Below are 15,131 nucleotides of genomic sequence, written 5' to 3' on the forward strand. Positions count from 1 at the left end.
TCAAATTATCTCAATGATTAAAAGAATAGATGTTATTTCTAGACGTTTTAGGTTCGAGAACCAACGACTGCAACATAGATAACTAAGCGTTCATTATCAAATGGTGGAGAATATTTAGACATATATTACTTTATAATCGCATTAACTTAATAGAAAAAGATAAAAAGACATTAGAGATCACTGTATTTTTAAAAAAAGACCCAATGTGGCCCCGTATTATTTTTCTCTCTTAATGTGACCCTCAAACTTAGAAAATAATCCCAATGTGATCATTTGATCAACGTTTTTCATCGTTTGATCGTTACAGTACTGACGTGACGATCCATGATGTAGACGTGATAGTCTATGGTGGTTGATAAAATGCAGATAACATGGTAGATCGACTAAAGTGGTAATTCAAACATGACAGATGAATTGCCACATCAATACTGTGAACTGCTACAACAACATTGTAACGATCAAACGATGAAAAACGCTGATCAAAGGGTTATATTAAATTTATTTTCTGAGTTAAAAGAATATGTTAAGAGAAAAATAATATGAAAAATAATACGAGACTCTAATTGATTTTTTTTCAAGTAAAAAAATCTATGATGCTTCTCGCCTAAAAAACCACTACCCACTATAAAAACAAGTATGCAGGCGCTGTGAAGGTAACGACCACCCCCAAAAGAATGGATTTGAGATATTGTGCTCCTCCTCTGGTAAATATGATCTTTTTTGTGTCCAACTCCAACCCTAGTATATTTCCCCACCAAATTTCAATGTGGGAGCTCACATTTTTGTTTATGACCCTCTTCTTTCTCTTTCTCTTACTCTTCCTCTTCACCTCAGCTGACCTCCCTCTCAACGCCAATCCCATTCTCTTTCGCCCCGGAAATTTCTCCATTGCAGTAGCTCTATCGCTACTCGCCTCGCTCGTTCTCTCGCCTTCCATGTTCTGGTATTTTCATTTCTTCATCATCGTCTCGTGTCCCTGCCATGGACTGTTGTTTGATCTGTTTAACGCTTCTCTTGCTGGTTTCAGGCCTTCCTTGGGTTACTTCCCACTTATTCCATTAGGATCTTCTCTCGTCCGCTTCAACTGGACATTGAAGTTGGACTCATGCATGAACAATAACCAACAGCAAAGTGATGATGTACGCAGGCATGCAATTATAGTTACTAATTTAACTGTTTCTGTCTAATAAAGAGGGCTTACGTTGTTACAAGCTTAGAATTTTTTTTTTTGTAATTGTAAGTTATGCGAGTAAAGGTTAGTTTGTTAGAGGTAGTCATGTAATTTGTTTGTGTGTAATTCTGTATATATTAGCTGTATGTACAGTTAGTTTACAGAGATGAATTATTCAATATTATTCTTTCAAGTGCCTAGTTATATATGGTGTTTGAATCTAAAACCTCAAAAAATAACAATAATTCTACAACCATTGAGATCGATTGATATGCATATTACGGTGTCATATGCCAAATTTAATAATCTTTTTGGACCTAAATAACTTCCTAAAGCTTTAGTCGTCTAATCTTTTGTATTCTAGTTGTACTTGTGTTCGGTCATGGCTCCAATTTTACGAAGAAACTTAATGTGTAGTCAGATCAACCCTTTATCTATTTGGTGCCAATTTGCTAGGGATACAACCCGACTTCGAGAAGATCTCCTTTGTTGGTCAATCATTTATCTATTGAGGAAGGGGTTCCAAAGAGGGAGTCGTTAGCTGTAGGAGAGATCTTGGATCAGCATTGAGTCTTGCTTTAACTTTGATTTCTGGTTTTTCAAGCGGAATTATGGTCGGGTTTTATTTTAGGCATGGTGGTTCTGATAATTTTAAGTTTGAAGTTCAGTCGGTGTTAAGTCAGAGCACATTGGATGTAGTTTGATTGAAAATTGATTGTTTTGTCTTTTGGTGTGTTGGGCAACCTAGAATTCGCAGCCATTTTATATAACACAACAATTATTTTAGTCTTCAGGAAACGACCGGGGACTCTTGTTTCTTGCTGGTTTTGTGTTCATTCCAACCAGAGTAACATGTCACGTGACTAGGAAAACATAAACATTTTACTTTGTCTCTTAACCCTGACAACAACTGAGCCATTGGTGAAACCTATAACCTCTGACCTCAGAAGGAAACTGCGCTTCGAAACACACCTTCTTTCCACTATTAAAACAGAACAGCGGAGCGGTTGCTTTCAACTTCAAGGCAACAACAGTCCAAAATGGATTTGAGATTCTGTCTTACTCCTCTCCTGAATTTGATAGTGTTTGCGTTCTTATTCCCCTTGAACCCCAACCTCAATGCTTCCTCAATCTTTGTCCGACAGGCATCAGTGTTGGAGCTGCCGTTTTTGCTTCGTGCCCTCTTCTGTCTGTCACTCTTCTCTCATCTCCGCGGACCTTCCTCTAAACCACAACCCCATCAGTTTCCGTCCCGGGGATTTCTCCATCGCGGTAACTTTATCGCTTGTAGCTTCGCTCTTCTCCCCGTCTTCGGTGTTCTGGCCTCTTCATTTGTTTATCATCGTCTCCAGTCCATGTCACGGACTGTTTCTAGATCTATTTAAACAGTTTTGCCGTTGGTTTCATGCCTTCCTTCGGTTACTTCCGACTTATTCCGTTAGGATCTTCGCTCGCAACGACGGAAATTTGAACTCGCCTCCTCTTCAGGTCGACATTAAAATCGGACGTATACAAGAACATGATTAGTGCTATATATGCTTGCCGAGAAGCGGGTAGCGTGGTTGAAGTTTAGTGGGAGTGTTGTACTTTAAATTTTCTATGCTGCAATCTAAGTTTAGATTTTTCTTTCTCAAAATTCAATGTGCAATGGACGTTCTAACTAAGACTTAGAATGAATGTTTTATGGTAAAATACTAAAATTTACACTAACTTTTTTTTGTTATTGTTTTTTCTTTGAAAACACTATGATCTTTGAAAAAAATCTCTTAATTAAAAGAAAATCGTGAATTAATTAACTATTGATTATTATTGCTGATATTACAAGTTATATATGATCGAAGTAATAATATGACAAGTCATATTCGTTTAAAGTAGTGACATGACATGTTTCATATCATTATTTATGTACTTATAACATGTGTCACGCTATTATTTTTATACATATAATATATATCACATCATCACTTATGTACACATATTATCACATCTTAATTTATGCACACATAATATGTATTATGCTATCATTTTAAACATATATTTACACACGTAATATATATTATCATTTTAAACATGTAGCACGTGTTTAGTTACTACTTTACTTGCTTCTGTGTAGTAAAGAGAGCTTCCATTAGGTAATGGAAATTACCAAAGCTGATTATGAAGTAAACCAAAGACGCATCGCCATGGTTGTCGGGCTACATGTCGGACGATGGTGGCTGCCTCTTTTGTTTGAATATATATACATAGCAATGATTTTTTTATGCAGAGTTAATTATAAAATATTAAATGTTTGAAATTTTTTAAATTGTTTAGTAATAAATGTTTAAATATTATTATAAATGTCATGTTTAAACTCGAAATTTCTAATAATAATAATTATTCTTTAATTATTGAGGTTATTTAATTCGTGTATAAAAATATTTGTATAATATATATTATATCAAGAGAATAAAAAAAATAAAAGAAAAGTGAAATCAAATTACATTAATCACACGTTTTGTAATCCTAATTTCAAGTCTATAAAACCACCGACCGACCAACTAATCTTGACCTCCTCTTTTTAAGCCAACAACAACGCCAGCTCTATCATCAAGATTAGCGAGTTAAATGGGGTATGATATTATCGATGATATTAAAATTCTTCCCATTTATTTATAATTTTTCATTTAAAATTTTACATATAAATTAATTTTTATTATTTACTTGTAATTATTCATAAAAATAAATTTTATTAAAATATCAGTATAATTTTTTAATCAAACCAAGTTTGTTTACAAAGGTAGAGCTTTTAACTTCCATTAAAGCTTGCAGTTTGCACCTCTGACTCAATGGCAGAACCGTGGTTTCAAAAGTCGTCGGGGAGACAAAAGTAAGTTCACTTGTGCAAATCGGCCATAATGGGTTGGCGCTATTACAGTTCCAGTCCCAGAAGAAACAAAGGCAGAAGAGCTCCAAAGGAAAAAGCAAAAAGCAAAGCTTTTTAAGTGAATTTCTTGTGCAAATCGGCGTTGACTTTCTGAATCACTGAATTTCTTGTCTCAGATCCATTTTCCGATACCAAAAGTGAAACTTTGAAGCACATAACCCAATTAAAGACGAGACTTTTTTTTGTCGTTTTTAATGGATAAAAGTCAGGAGCAGAAGCCATCAGCTCAGCCGTCGAAAGCGGTGGTGGCGGCGGCTTCACGGCCCATTATTACTCCCCCACCTCGTCCTTTCACGGAGGCGTCGTTCAATGGTGGAGCAGGCATGATGGGGTTTAGTCCGGGTCCCATGACTCTTGTTTCCAACTTCTTCTCCGAATCCGACGAGTTCAAGTCGTTTTCTCAGTTGCTTGCCGGTGCCATGGCTTCGCCGGCTGCTGGGAAAAGACCCAACTTTCCTCCTGTTACTACCACCGAAGGGAAGGGTGGCGTCGCCGGCTCCGGTGGAGGTGACGATACAGGACTACGGTTCAGGCAGAATAAACCGGCTGGTTTGGTGATAGCTCAACCGCCGGTGCCGACAGGGCTGAGCCCGGCGAGCTTGTTGGAGTCTCCTGGCTTTAGTGTGTTTTCACCTGGTCCCCAGGTAATTTTTCAAAGCTCAATTTGTTAATTCCAGTTAAGTGGAAGTAAAGAACTTAAGATTTTAGCATCTGTTGGTGTTTCTCATAAGGCAATGTCGGATTTGTAATCTGTTCAGCTTGCGCATCGCATTGGAAGATTGATTGATCAATAAGGTTACCGTAAAAAAGAAAACCCTTTTCAGAATCGAACTCGAAGCTTATAATCCATGGCGGTATGCATCATAAAAATTAACCGATTTCCCCTGTATATGAACCATACAGGGACCTTTCAGAATGACGCACCAGCAGGCGCTAACGCAGGTCACCGTGCAGGCACATTCGTTGGCACCTGCTGCAACTTCGGCATCGGTTGCCAGTGTGACAATGAACCAGCAGATGTCACACGATTCGACTTTTACTGTGAAAGAAACATCAGATGCATGTCAATCTGATCATGGATCCCAACCTGCTTCATTTGTCGTAGATAAGCCTGCTGATGATGAGTACAACTGGCGTAAGTACGGGCAGAAACAGGTCAAAGGGAGTGAGTTTCCGAGAAGTTACTATAAGTGCACGAATTCTGGTTGTCAGGTGAAGAAGAAGGTCGAGAGATCGATAGATGGCCAAGTGACTGAAATCATTTACAAAGGGCAGCATAACCATCAACCTCCGCCGTTAAATAAGCGTGGGAAAGATACCAGAAGCTTAAATGGACTTGCAGGTAACCAGGGGAATTCCGAATCAGCTAGCCAACTTCAGAGTGGCAACTCAAACATAGTGATGTATAAGGACCAAGAATCTAGCCAAGCTACTAGGACGAATGACAATGAGGAAGCTGTGAGAATGAAGTTGTAGATGAAAATGACGAAGACGAACCTGACCCCAAAAGACGGTGCGTAAAAAACTATATAATCCGTATTATATACTTGGTTCTGTCCTTGAGGGAATGATTTCTTCAACGAATTTTTTTCTTTATATGCAGAAGTACAGAAATCAGGTCAAGGATCCAGCTTCTTCACATCGGACTGTCACGGAACCTAGAATTATCGTGCAGACGACTAGCGAAGTTGATCTCTTGGATGACGGCTATAGGTGGCGAAAGTATGGACAGAAAGTTGTCAAAGGCAATCCTCATCCAAGGTAATGCCTCATGTTGAATGTTTTTGCTATTGCTTACTATGTATTTGTGATCTACAATTATTTTAACCATTGCTGATGCATCTTTTCGATTCTACAGAAGCTACTATAAATGTACAACCCCGGGGTGCAACGTCCGTAAGCATGTTGAGAGGGCCTCGACAGATCCCAAAGCTGTTATAACAACATACGAGGGAAAGCATAATCACGACGTACCAGCTGCCAAAACAAGGAGCCACGACACAGCCAATAGTAATGCTTCACATGCAAGAATGCAAAATTTACTGTCCGAGAGGCATAGTCGACAGCCCGTAGCACGTCTACGATTAAAAGAAGAGCAGATAACATAACACAACTATGGCAGGTAAAATCTGTCATGTTTTCCTAAGTTTCTTATTCACACTCACGGCTGATGTTTTAATGGAGGCCATCCACTCAACCGATATCAAATACAAAAGAAAAAAAAAGGGAAACATAAGAAAGAAGTCAGTTTGGAACAAACTCGTTATCGGGATCGAATCGAGGTGATGTTGTTGTTGCTTGTAAACTAGTACAGTGAGCATATTGTGTTTAGTTCTACCATTCCATGCATTCTTTTGTACATGGAAATACTGAATCAACGTTGTCTAACATGATTTCGAGCCAATAAGATCTCGAGAATTCTCGAGTTGCAGCCTGCTTTATGTTGTTTAGCATGTAAAATAAGAAAAAATATTAAAAAATGGCAGAACTGTTGGCTTTATAAGCAAGAAATCTTCCTGATGTCTGTTCATCAAATTGAACAGTCTTCTTGACTGGTTACAATGGTGGGAATTTGGCCATGATTTACAAAATCAATCTGATTCAAGCGTAAACAGCACAAAGCTTGCTCTGGGAGCTCCTCTGGTTTATTTGCCTGCCATTGTTTACCAACATGCAAAAGTGATCAAGTTCTTCGATTTTGATCGATTTGGTTTGGTTTGGTTAAAATAAAGTCGAAGAGAAGTTTACCTGAATGGTTAGACCCAGATTTACTATCCCGAACTGCATGCGGTCGATAAACAATTCAAGTCCTTTCCTAGATATGTAGCTAAACCTGTGTATATCTATATCGATCTCGAAGTAATTCTCCCCCTGGATGATGTATCGATGATTCGAGTGAGTGTCTGATACAGAAATGTTCGATATTTATAAACATTTTAGAATAGATTACCTGATAGAAACTGTGTTGAGGACGTGAAAGAACCGGTTTATCGTTATAAGCTTGAATCATCTTCTTTTCAGTATTACCAATTTGGAGGTCGTCAGGGTTAACTAACCCTGCCATAATCTTTAGCCTCTCTCTGAATGGAACAATGGACTCTTTGGCAAACCCTCTAACCCTTTCCATGTCATCGTCAATAAATTTCTGCAACGGAGTTTTTAGCTCGAGGATTCGATTAGAATGTTTTGAAGTTGGTAATTAAACCGAGGGGATCGATTACCTTTATGTTTTCTAGGAATTGAGGGGGTATATCTTCTTCAAAAGTATCCGACACCTTGAAATACAAGACAAGGCTCAAGCCTTCCCCGTCGGCATCGCCGACAAACACATTGGCAGGATAAGTTGGCACCTGCAAGAAGAAACACCGGAACGACGTAAGTGATCGAAATCGACAGAGGTTGTCGTGTGAGATAATGCAAAGAGACATGAGACCAAAGAGAGGAATAGTGACCTGTATATTAACAATCAAAAGTGGAGGCACTTTATCATGTGGTTTTACTTTTGGCAGCTCAAGGTGCTCTGCAATGTGGTTCATTTTTCTCGGGCAGACGAATAAATCGACCCCTATCGGAACATAGGGGCTATAATCCGGAGCGCGGGCCTTTTGTTTATCACTGCAAATGATATATGAGATATGAGGAGGCATTGGATTAAGAGTTGGTGTTGTATGAATAATAGGGAACTATAATGCCTTGCCTGAAGAAAGTAGGTCCACGAAGCTTAAAAACCGACGGTGAAACCACTGACCAGGTTCCTGGACTTCCCTTCTCTCCGGAGGGAAGGATTAGAGTTCCGGCTCGGGGACGGTATAAGTACTTATCAGTTCCACCTGTTGAACGTAGATTCGTTAGCTTTGTGATCGGGTTCATTGATAGAGCATTGTCGTCAACGAGTGAATTACCTACGAATATACTATGGCAATCATCGTCGAATTCGGACTCCATAATGCTAACCGAATCAAACCATTCTTCCCTTGGCATTTCCCTTTGGAAGAAATCTGACTGTGGTTATATTGTAGCTGTGTCACGAAATGACATGTTAGACATCTCGGTGGTCGGAGCGCCGTTCTCGTATTTGCTGACGGTGTGATCGGTGATTTCCGCATCACTCATGCTGTTACTAGATTATATCAACAGAAAATATAAATAAAATTCTAAAATATATAATAATTTAACCGCCTCCCCTTCCCTTGTGCTCCATGCATGCCTACCTGGATACATCGGGGATGGAGGGGGAATCTTGGCGGACATCCTTCTGCGCTTGCTCAATCCAAAGTGTCGCCTATGCGGCCTAGGTATGGTGGCCACTTGGCCGTACACGAGGCGCAGCCACCCATTTCTGTCGGACAATAAAGTGTTTGAGCAGCTCGACAAGATGATCACTGTCCAAACTTCGGAGAGAGAAAGGTTAAAATCCCGGCATGGACGAGGAATTTCGGGTTCCTTTCTCTCTCTCTTCTCTGTGCGTGTGTTGTGTCCCCCCGTCTTTGTCTGTTTATTATTAAACTCCGATCGGAGATCGAAAACAATGGGGAAGATGGAAGGGATTATGGAGACGGGAGTGTCTCCGGTATAGGCGGATCCTTGATTTGAACAAACTCCCGTTTTAAATCCCCTCCCTCTGTTTCTCTTCCCCCCACATTCTGTTTTCTGTTTCGTTGTCAATCCATTTGCTCTCTGTTTTTTCTCCTCTTTACTATTTTTGCCGTCTTTCTTCCTATTTTTTGTTTGATATTTCGCGGGCTTTTACCGTTCTTGTCTTAGCTTACGTGGCCTTGTCGTTGATTATTAGACTTACGATGAGGATTAAATTAAATGATAAAATATACAAATGATCTTCGGATTATAAGATAATGAGTCCATTGATTATTAAAAGTTATAAAATGATCTCTTAATTATTTTATTGAGTCCGTCGACTATTAAAAGTTACAAAATGGTCATTTGATTATTCATTATATTCCAAACTTGTTCTTTCATGTTAAAAGATTAAAGACCATCTGAGTTGAACGTTAACATCCTGATTGAGATATGATAGTCGTTTGATGAAATTAGATTTTATCATATCTCAGTCAGCAAGTTAACGTACAACTCAGATTGTTGTAAAAAATTTAACAAAAAATGATGAGTTTAGATAATAATTGGAATTAGTTGAGCCATAAAGGCTAATAGGGCTTCAGTTTTAGATGTTCAATTTTGTCTTCAAGTGAAGTATTTGCTTTTAGCACTCAACTTTCCTGTTAGTTCAATTTTTGAATTATTAACAATGAGATGATGTAGTTGGTTGATATAAACGTGTGCGAACATGAAATTTTAACTTACCAAAAAAAGTAACCGTACAAAGTAAAGAAAAAAGTAGGGTCTTGAAGGTAAAAAAGAGAGTAAAAAACCAATCTTTCTCATGTTTGTGGGTTGTGAGACAGGTCTTATGGCCAAGCAAAGAGCTTTACAAAAGACAGATCGTATGCTGCATTTGTTTGCTTGGGTGGTCTAGTTTAGCTATTGAAACCCAGCAGAATTTGAACTTCATCTCTTTGTTGTTTTAAATTCTGTGTAATTTTCAAAGTTTTCACTTTTTTTTAACCTGTATCTGTAAAAGGTGGTGGCTGTTGCAGTGTTCTTGGCCCTTGGATTTGCTTTCTATGTGTTCTTCCCCATGAAGCTTGGAACGGATGGTATCCTAGCCAGTACATCATCCACCCTCCTTGACAGGCCACCAGAATCCTCCCAAAGACAATAAATGGAAGCATTCAAGGCCAGCTTAAGTAAGATAACAACAATCAATTTTCCCTTGAAGCGAGAGGTCGCCCAATTCATCACAAGGTCCCAAGTGGGAACCAAACTCTCCAACCTGCAGAGACGCATAACAAGCTCCCAAAATTTTGCAGAGAAGAACAAACAAAGAAAAATGGCTCATTGATTCCTCCTCCAAACCGCAAAGGACACTGTAAATCAACCACCAGCCCCATCTTTTGTAGACGATCCTTAGTTGACAATCTGTTACGCATCGTGAGCCACACAATCACAGTGTGCTTGAGAATATGCAAAGGGAACCAAACAAGTTTGTCAAAGAACTTTATCCTCCTTTCTCCTAATTTCAAGCAAAAATCCCTTGCTCTCGTCGCATTAGCAGCGGGACTCATCACCTGAAACTCCCCTCTAAGCGAAAGGATTTCCCTAAGGTCCAGCTCAAGGAACTCTTTATTTCAAAGGACCATAAATCAGAATTTTTGAGACCTGTTATATCATAATTTACATGAAGAAGTTTACAGTATGTGCTGATTAAGTTAGGGACTTAGGGTTATTTCAAAGGGTACTGATGGATCTTCATTTGTTGGTTGGTCAATGATTCTGCTAATGCTTCTTTTGTTCGCCTGTGATTTTTGTGGCTCAACAATTGCATCGGTCAGAGGAACTACCGGCAAATTTTCACCCTCATGGTTTCTGTTCTTCTATTGGTAAGTAATTCACTATTCATCTTCGTCGTTTGTATCAGATTAGAATCATCATATTACATGATTTGTCCACCTTGGACCTGACGTTGCAGCATATTCTACACTGGTCGACTGGAATCCTTGTACTTCATCGAAGCAGTTTGGTACCTCTGCACCTGGAAGCACGAAGCGCTTTCTAGACAGATGACAATGGCTGTAAGGGGCGAAACTGATTTAGGTCGAGACAAGGCTAGCAACCGGTGTATCATTGAAGACTCGATCGTTTGGGACTTGAATTTGGGGTGACAAGAAGGAAGAAGAAAAAGGTTTTCGACATGTACTTGCTGTAATACTCCATTGTACTTCAGTACTGAACATTCCTAAGCTTCTGGTAAAAACAAAAGTGCAGATGTTTCACCATATGTGATTCAACTAACAAGATAAATTGTTTTCAAATGCAAAGAGAATCATCATTAATAAACTCAAAAACTTGCATTTTTATTAGTTCTTACAAATCTGAAGCATCTCTTATTACAATTCACACGTTTTCATACATAACAACAACAACAGAACATAAACGAACCTAAAAAAATCCGCTGTTTTTCATCAAAACTTAAACGATCGAGACAACATGAGGAACTTTGCCATCGTCAGCAAAAGGCAAACTGGCATAATCTCCTGCAAATTCTTCAGCCTTGGAATATGCATAAAAAACTGTATATGCAGCCAAATTATAAATCAGAATCAACATGTAGAATGAGGTAGTGCCGACAATATTCCAAATAAAGTCCCAACTTTTCCAATATTCATCACTAGCTGAATCACCCGATTGCATAATTGAGCGCAACACATTGATCGAACTGCATAAGCCGAAAAAAAGCAAAATCTTCAAAGCAACCCCTTTGATTCCTTTAACTAAAATTCGACTTCGTTTTAGAGGTTCAAGTCCCCAGCTTGATTCAACCACGACGATAACAAAAGCAAATATCCAATTCACTTGTAAATAAAACAAAACAGACGTGAAAATGATCATACAAGCAAAAGCAAGGATAATCACATAAGACGGTGAGTAAATGACTTGGAAGCCTAAAACTTGGATCGCCATGAATAATGCAAAAAAGACTAAACCAAGAATTAAACCGATCCCAGAAATGATAAGAGATTGTACAAATGAAGTTGAGAGGAGAGGGAAGAAGGAAGTGAAAGCTGCTTTAATGGCGGATGAAGGCTTGACGGGTTGACCATGAAAGCCATGGAAAACGCTGTATGTGATGGAACCAAAGGAGAAGTTGGAGAAGACGGAGATTATGAGGGAGTAAACGAGGTTGAGGATGAAGGGTTTGATGGATGGATTTTGTTGAAGGGAGCTGAGGTGGGATTCGATGGTGGGATAGAAGAGTTTAGCTATGAAGGGGTACAGGGATAATAAGAAAGAGGAAGGGAGGAGGAAGAGGAGTAATAGAGCTTGTAAGTTCCGGGGTTGCGCCCTAAGTATGCGGTTGGATTCAGATAGGATGGTCCAGAGGCCGATCTTTGACGGAGGAGACGGTGGCGCTGCCATGGAGGAAGACGGAGGAGATGGTTGTGGCAAAGCCATTGAGATGCTTTTGTTTTTATAACGCGTCGGCATGGAAAAATTGGCTTTGAGAAAAAGTCCAGCGTAGGAGAAAAGTCGGCATACGCCATTACTATGTACGGGTCAACTTAAACAATACATAGAAGGTGTAATTCTGCTACAAGCCCCTTTACTCTTTACATATTTGAAATTTGTCCCTACACTTTTAACTTTGGAAAATTTTAATTTAATCTGAACCTCAATATATACCTAGAATAAATATTATTTTAATAAATAAATAATAAAAAATAGAAAAAAGGACAGATTGATATTGGTTAATACCGTTATGCGCAAGGAAACTTCAATTCAATTTCATTAATAAATGCTGAATAAAATTTTAAATTTCAAGGTGTGAGCCAATTTCCTTATTTTCTTGAGCATTAATTTCATTAACAAGAATTTTCTCACTAAAAAACACAGCAATAAAAGAGAAGTTTCCTGCATAGCTTCACTTGTTCTTACAAGAAAAACTATAGTCAAAGGGGAAGTCGGTGTTCCTTATATTGCCAATCCCTCTTCTTGACATTGGCTCCTACATTTGTAAGAAAGTTCAGAAATATTTTTTAGGGCAAGTACATATAAGTTAGTAATACAAAATTTTTAAATGGGTAGACACAATTAAAATTTTAAGATAAATATAAATAAAATTTTAAGATGAAATAAAAAAATAGCTGAAAAATTTTAAATTTTAAAGTAGGTACGGTACGTGCCCACCTTTAAGGTTGCGTTTGGTTCTCTAGAATGTTTCTGAGGGAATTGGAATCTGTGAAGGAATTGGAATCTGTCAGGAATTGGAATCCAATTCCATATCTTGTTTGGTTGGCAGGAAATGAAATTGGAATCCAATTCTATATTCTGTTTGGTTCGCAGACATGTCAGATGAATTTGATTTCAGTAATGTAAAATGACATAATTGCCCTTCTTATTTTTTTTTGCTTTATTTTAGTTTGTTTTACAACTTACATGTAGTAATTTATTATAAAAAATTAAAAAATATTAAATTTTCATTTTATTAATTGATTATTCATTTCAATAAGTTATAAAAATCATGTTAATAAACATCATAAGTTAAAATCATCGCATTCAAAATATGTTAATAAGTTACCAAAAGATAGAGTAATATTTCGATACATTCCAATAGGAGTATGTTAATTAGTTACCAAAAACTATTTTTATTCAATATATGAATTAGAAACCCGACCCGACACGACACGAAATAATAAAAAAATATTTTTATTCAATAAAAACATTGACTTAATTGAAAAAAATTATATATAGAGGGGTATTATTGTAATTATTCCTAAATATATAAGGTAAAATAATATATTTTTTTTCGGGTCGGGTCCGATTTTTTTCACCCTAAACCCGACCGACCCGAATATCACACTTAAAAAACCAGACCCGACCCGAACAAAATAAAGTTTCACCCGACCCGAATATATGAAATAGAAATCCGACCCGACCCGACCCGAAATAAAAAAAAATTATTTTTATTCAATAAAAACAGTGACTTAATTGAAAAAAATTATATATAGAGGGGTATTACTGTAATTATTCTTAATTATATAAGGTAAAATTATATATATTTTCAGGTCTAGTATTTTTCACCCTAAACCCGAACTCGATCGACCCGAATATCACACTTAAAAAAACCAACCCGACCAAAATAAAGTTTCACCCGACCCGACCCGACCCGAATATATGAATTAGAAACCTGACCCGACCCGAAATAATAAAAAAAATTATTCAATATATGAATAAGTTACTAAAAAATTGATGAGGGTAGTATGGTGAAATTTCAATTCCTCCAACAAGGAATTGAATTCCATCTATTCTTGGATGAAATTCACTTTCTCTCATTTGATGGAAAGTTGAAGCCATGAGGGGTTCCAATTTCCTTAGAAAACTTGAACCAAACATGAAAAAAATAGTGGAATTAGATTTCAATTCCCCCCAATTTCAAGGGATTCATGCCAACCAAACGCCACCTAACTTTACGCCACCAAACATTTGAATTTATCAACCGAGATGACTTTCTGCTAATGTATAATAAAAAGTTAAAATCTATATCTGTTGATGATGGTTTATTATTTTAACATATATATATATATCAATTGATTTACAGATCTTATCATAAAATTTTTCACTTTAATTTATTATTCAACTTATTTAATTATTGAACATGATTTTGTAAATCAAGCGATCTTATTTGTTAAAAGATAACTATTATCTTTTTAAGAACTTGAGTTCAAGCATTATTAAATATTCACCGTCAAATAGTTAAAAATCTAATGTGACCGTAATGATATAAATTTATGCCTACTGAGTTTTTTCTTCTTCTTTTCAATGGGTAATGAAGGCAAAGCCTTTACAACTTATGAGGCACCCCTAAGAAAGCCATTTATATCTCGTTGCAAGACATCCTGAGGGAAGATCGGGGCAGGGTCGAGGAAGGAGCATGCCGAACTTTGCTGAAGGGAGAATTTGGCGAGAACATCAACTGCTGAATTGGTATTTCGACGACGCATGAGCTTATAATCCACAGCCCATGCACGATCTTGAAGAGAAGCGTTGGCTCTGACAAGGGTTGAGGGACTTGAACGTACGTTTGAATAAGAAACCATGTAGTAGGCGTGGCTGCTATCAAGTTGACACTGAACTTTTCAAACCCTTGTCCAAGCAAACTTTAGACCTTCAAACAAACCCTAAAGTTTCGCCTGGTTTGGAGTATCTTCCTAGTCATGGATAGGGACGAGCGGCGACAATCGTCTCTAAAAATTTAAAATTATCATATATTTTATATTTTTATGTGTATTTTATATTGAAAATTACAAGAAACTAAGGGAATCGAGGAGAAATACTGCACACACTTCACATTTATTAAATCTCAAAGTGCCTTTATATAAGGCTACAAACAGTTTTCTTACAATTAACGAAACAACAACAGAAAAACATACAAGTGAAACGAAACCCGTTTTCATCAAAAGC

General features: G+C 37.6%; 2 protein-coding genes and 1 pseudogene across 2 annotated transcripts; 1 reads left to right on the top strand and 2 right to left on the bottom strand.

Annotated features, from left to right (window-relative positions):
* Positions 1–3,970: 3,970 nt before the first annotated feature.
* On the top strand, positions 3,971–6,489 carry LOC120211150 (annotated as a pseudogene).
* An 83-nt stretch (positions 6,490–6,572) lies between these two features.
* On the bottom strand, positions 6,573–8,078 carry LOC120211127. Its single transcript, XM_039209745.1, has 6 exons — positions 7,795–8,078; positions 7,550–7,712; positions 7,319–7,447; positions 7,048–7,242; positions 6,846–6,968; positions 6,573–6,750 (listed from the first exon to the last, which is right to left on the bottom strand). The coding sequence occupies exons 1-6, from the start codon at positions 8,076–8,078 to the stop codon at positions 6,628–6,630; spliced, it is 1,017 nt and encodes a 338-aa protein (XP_039065676.1). The 3' UTR covers positions 6,573–6,627.
* A 3,063-nt stretch (positions 8,079–11,141) lies between these two features.
* Positions 11,142–12,125, bottom strand: LOC120211129. The gene has a single exon (XM_039209746.1). It carries the CDS (start codon positions 12,123–12,125, stop codon positions 11,142–11,144), a length of 984 nt encoding a protein of 327 aa, XP_039065677.1.
* Between the last annotated feature and the right edge of the window lie 3,006 nt (positions 12,126–15,131).

The sequence above is a fragment of the Hibiscus syriacus genome, unplaced genomic scaffold (assembly GCF_006381635.1).
Source record: "Hibiscus syriacus cultivar Baekdansim isolate YM2019G1 unplaced genomic scaffold, ASM638163v2 tig00109958_pilon, whole genome shotgun sequence".
Taxonomy (NCBI): Eukaryota; Viridiplantae; Streptophyta; class Magnoliopsida; order Malvales; family Malvaceae; genus Hibiscus; species Hibiscus syriacus.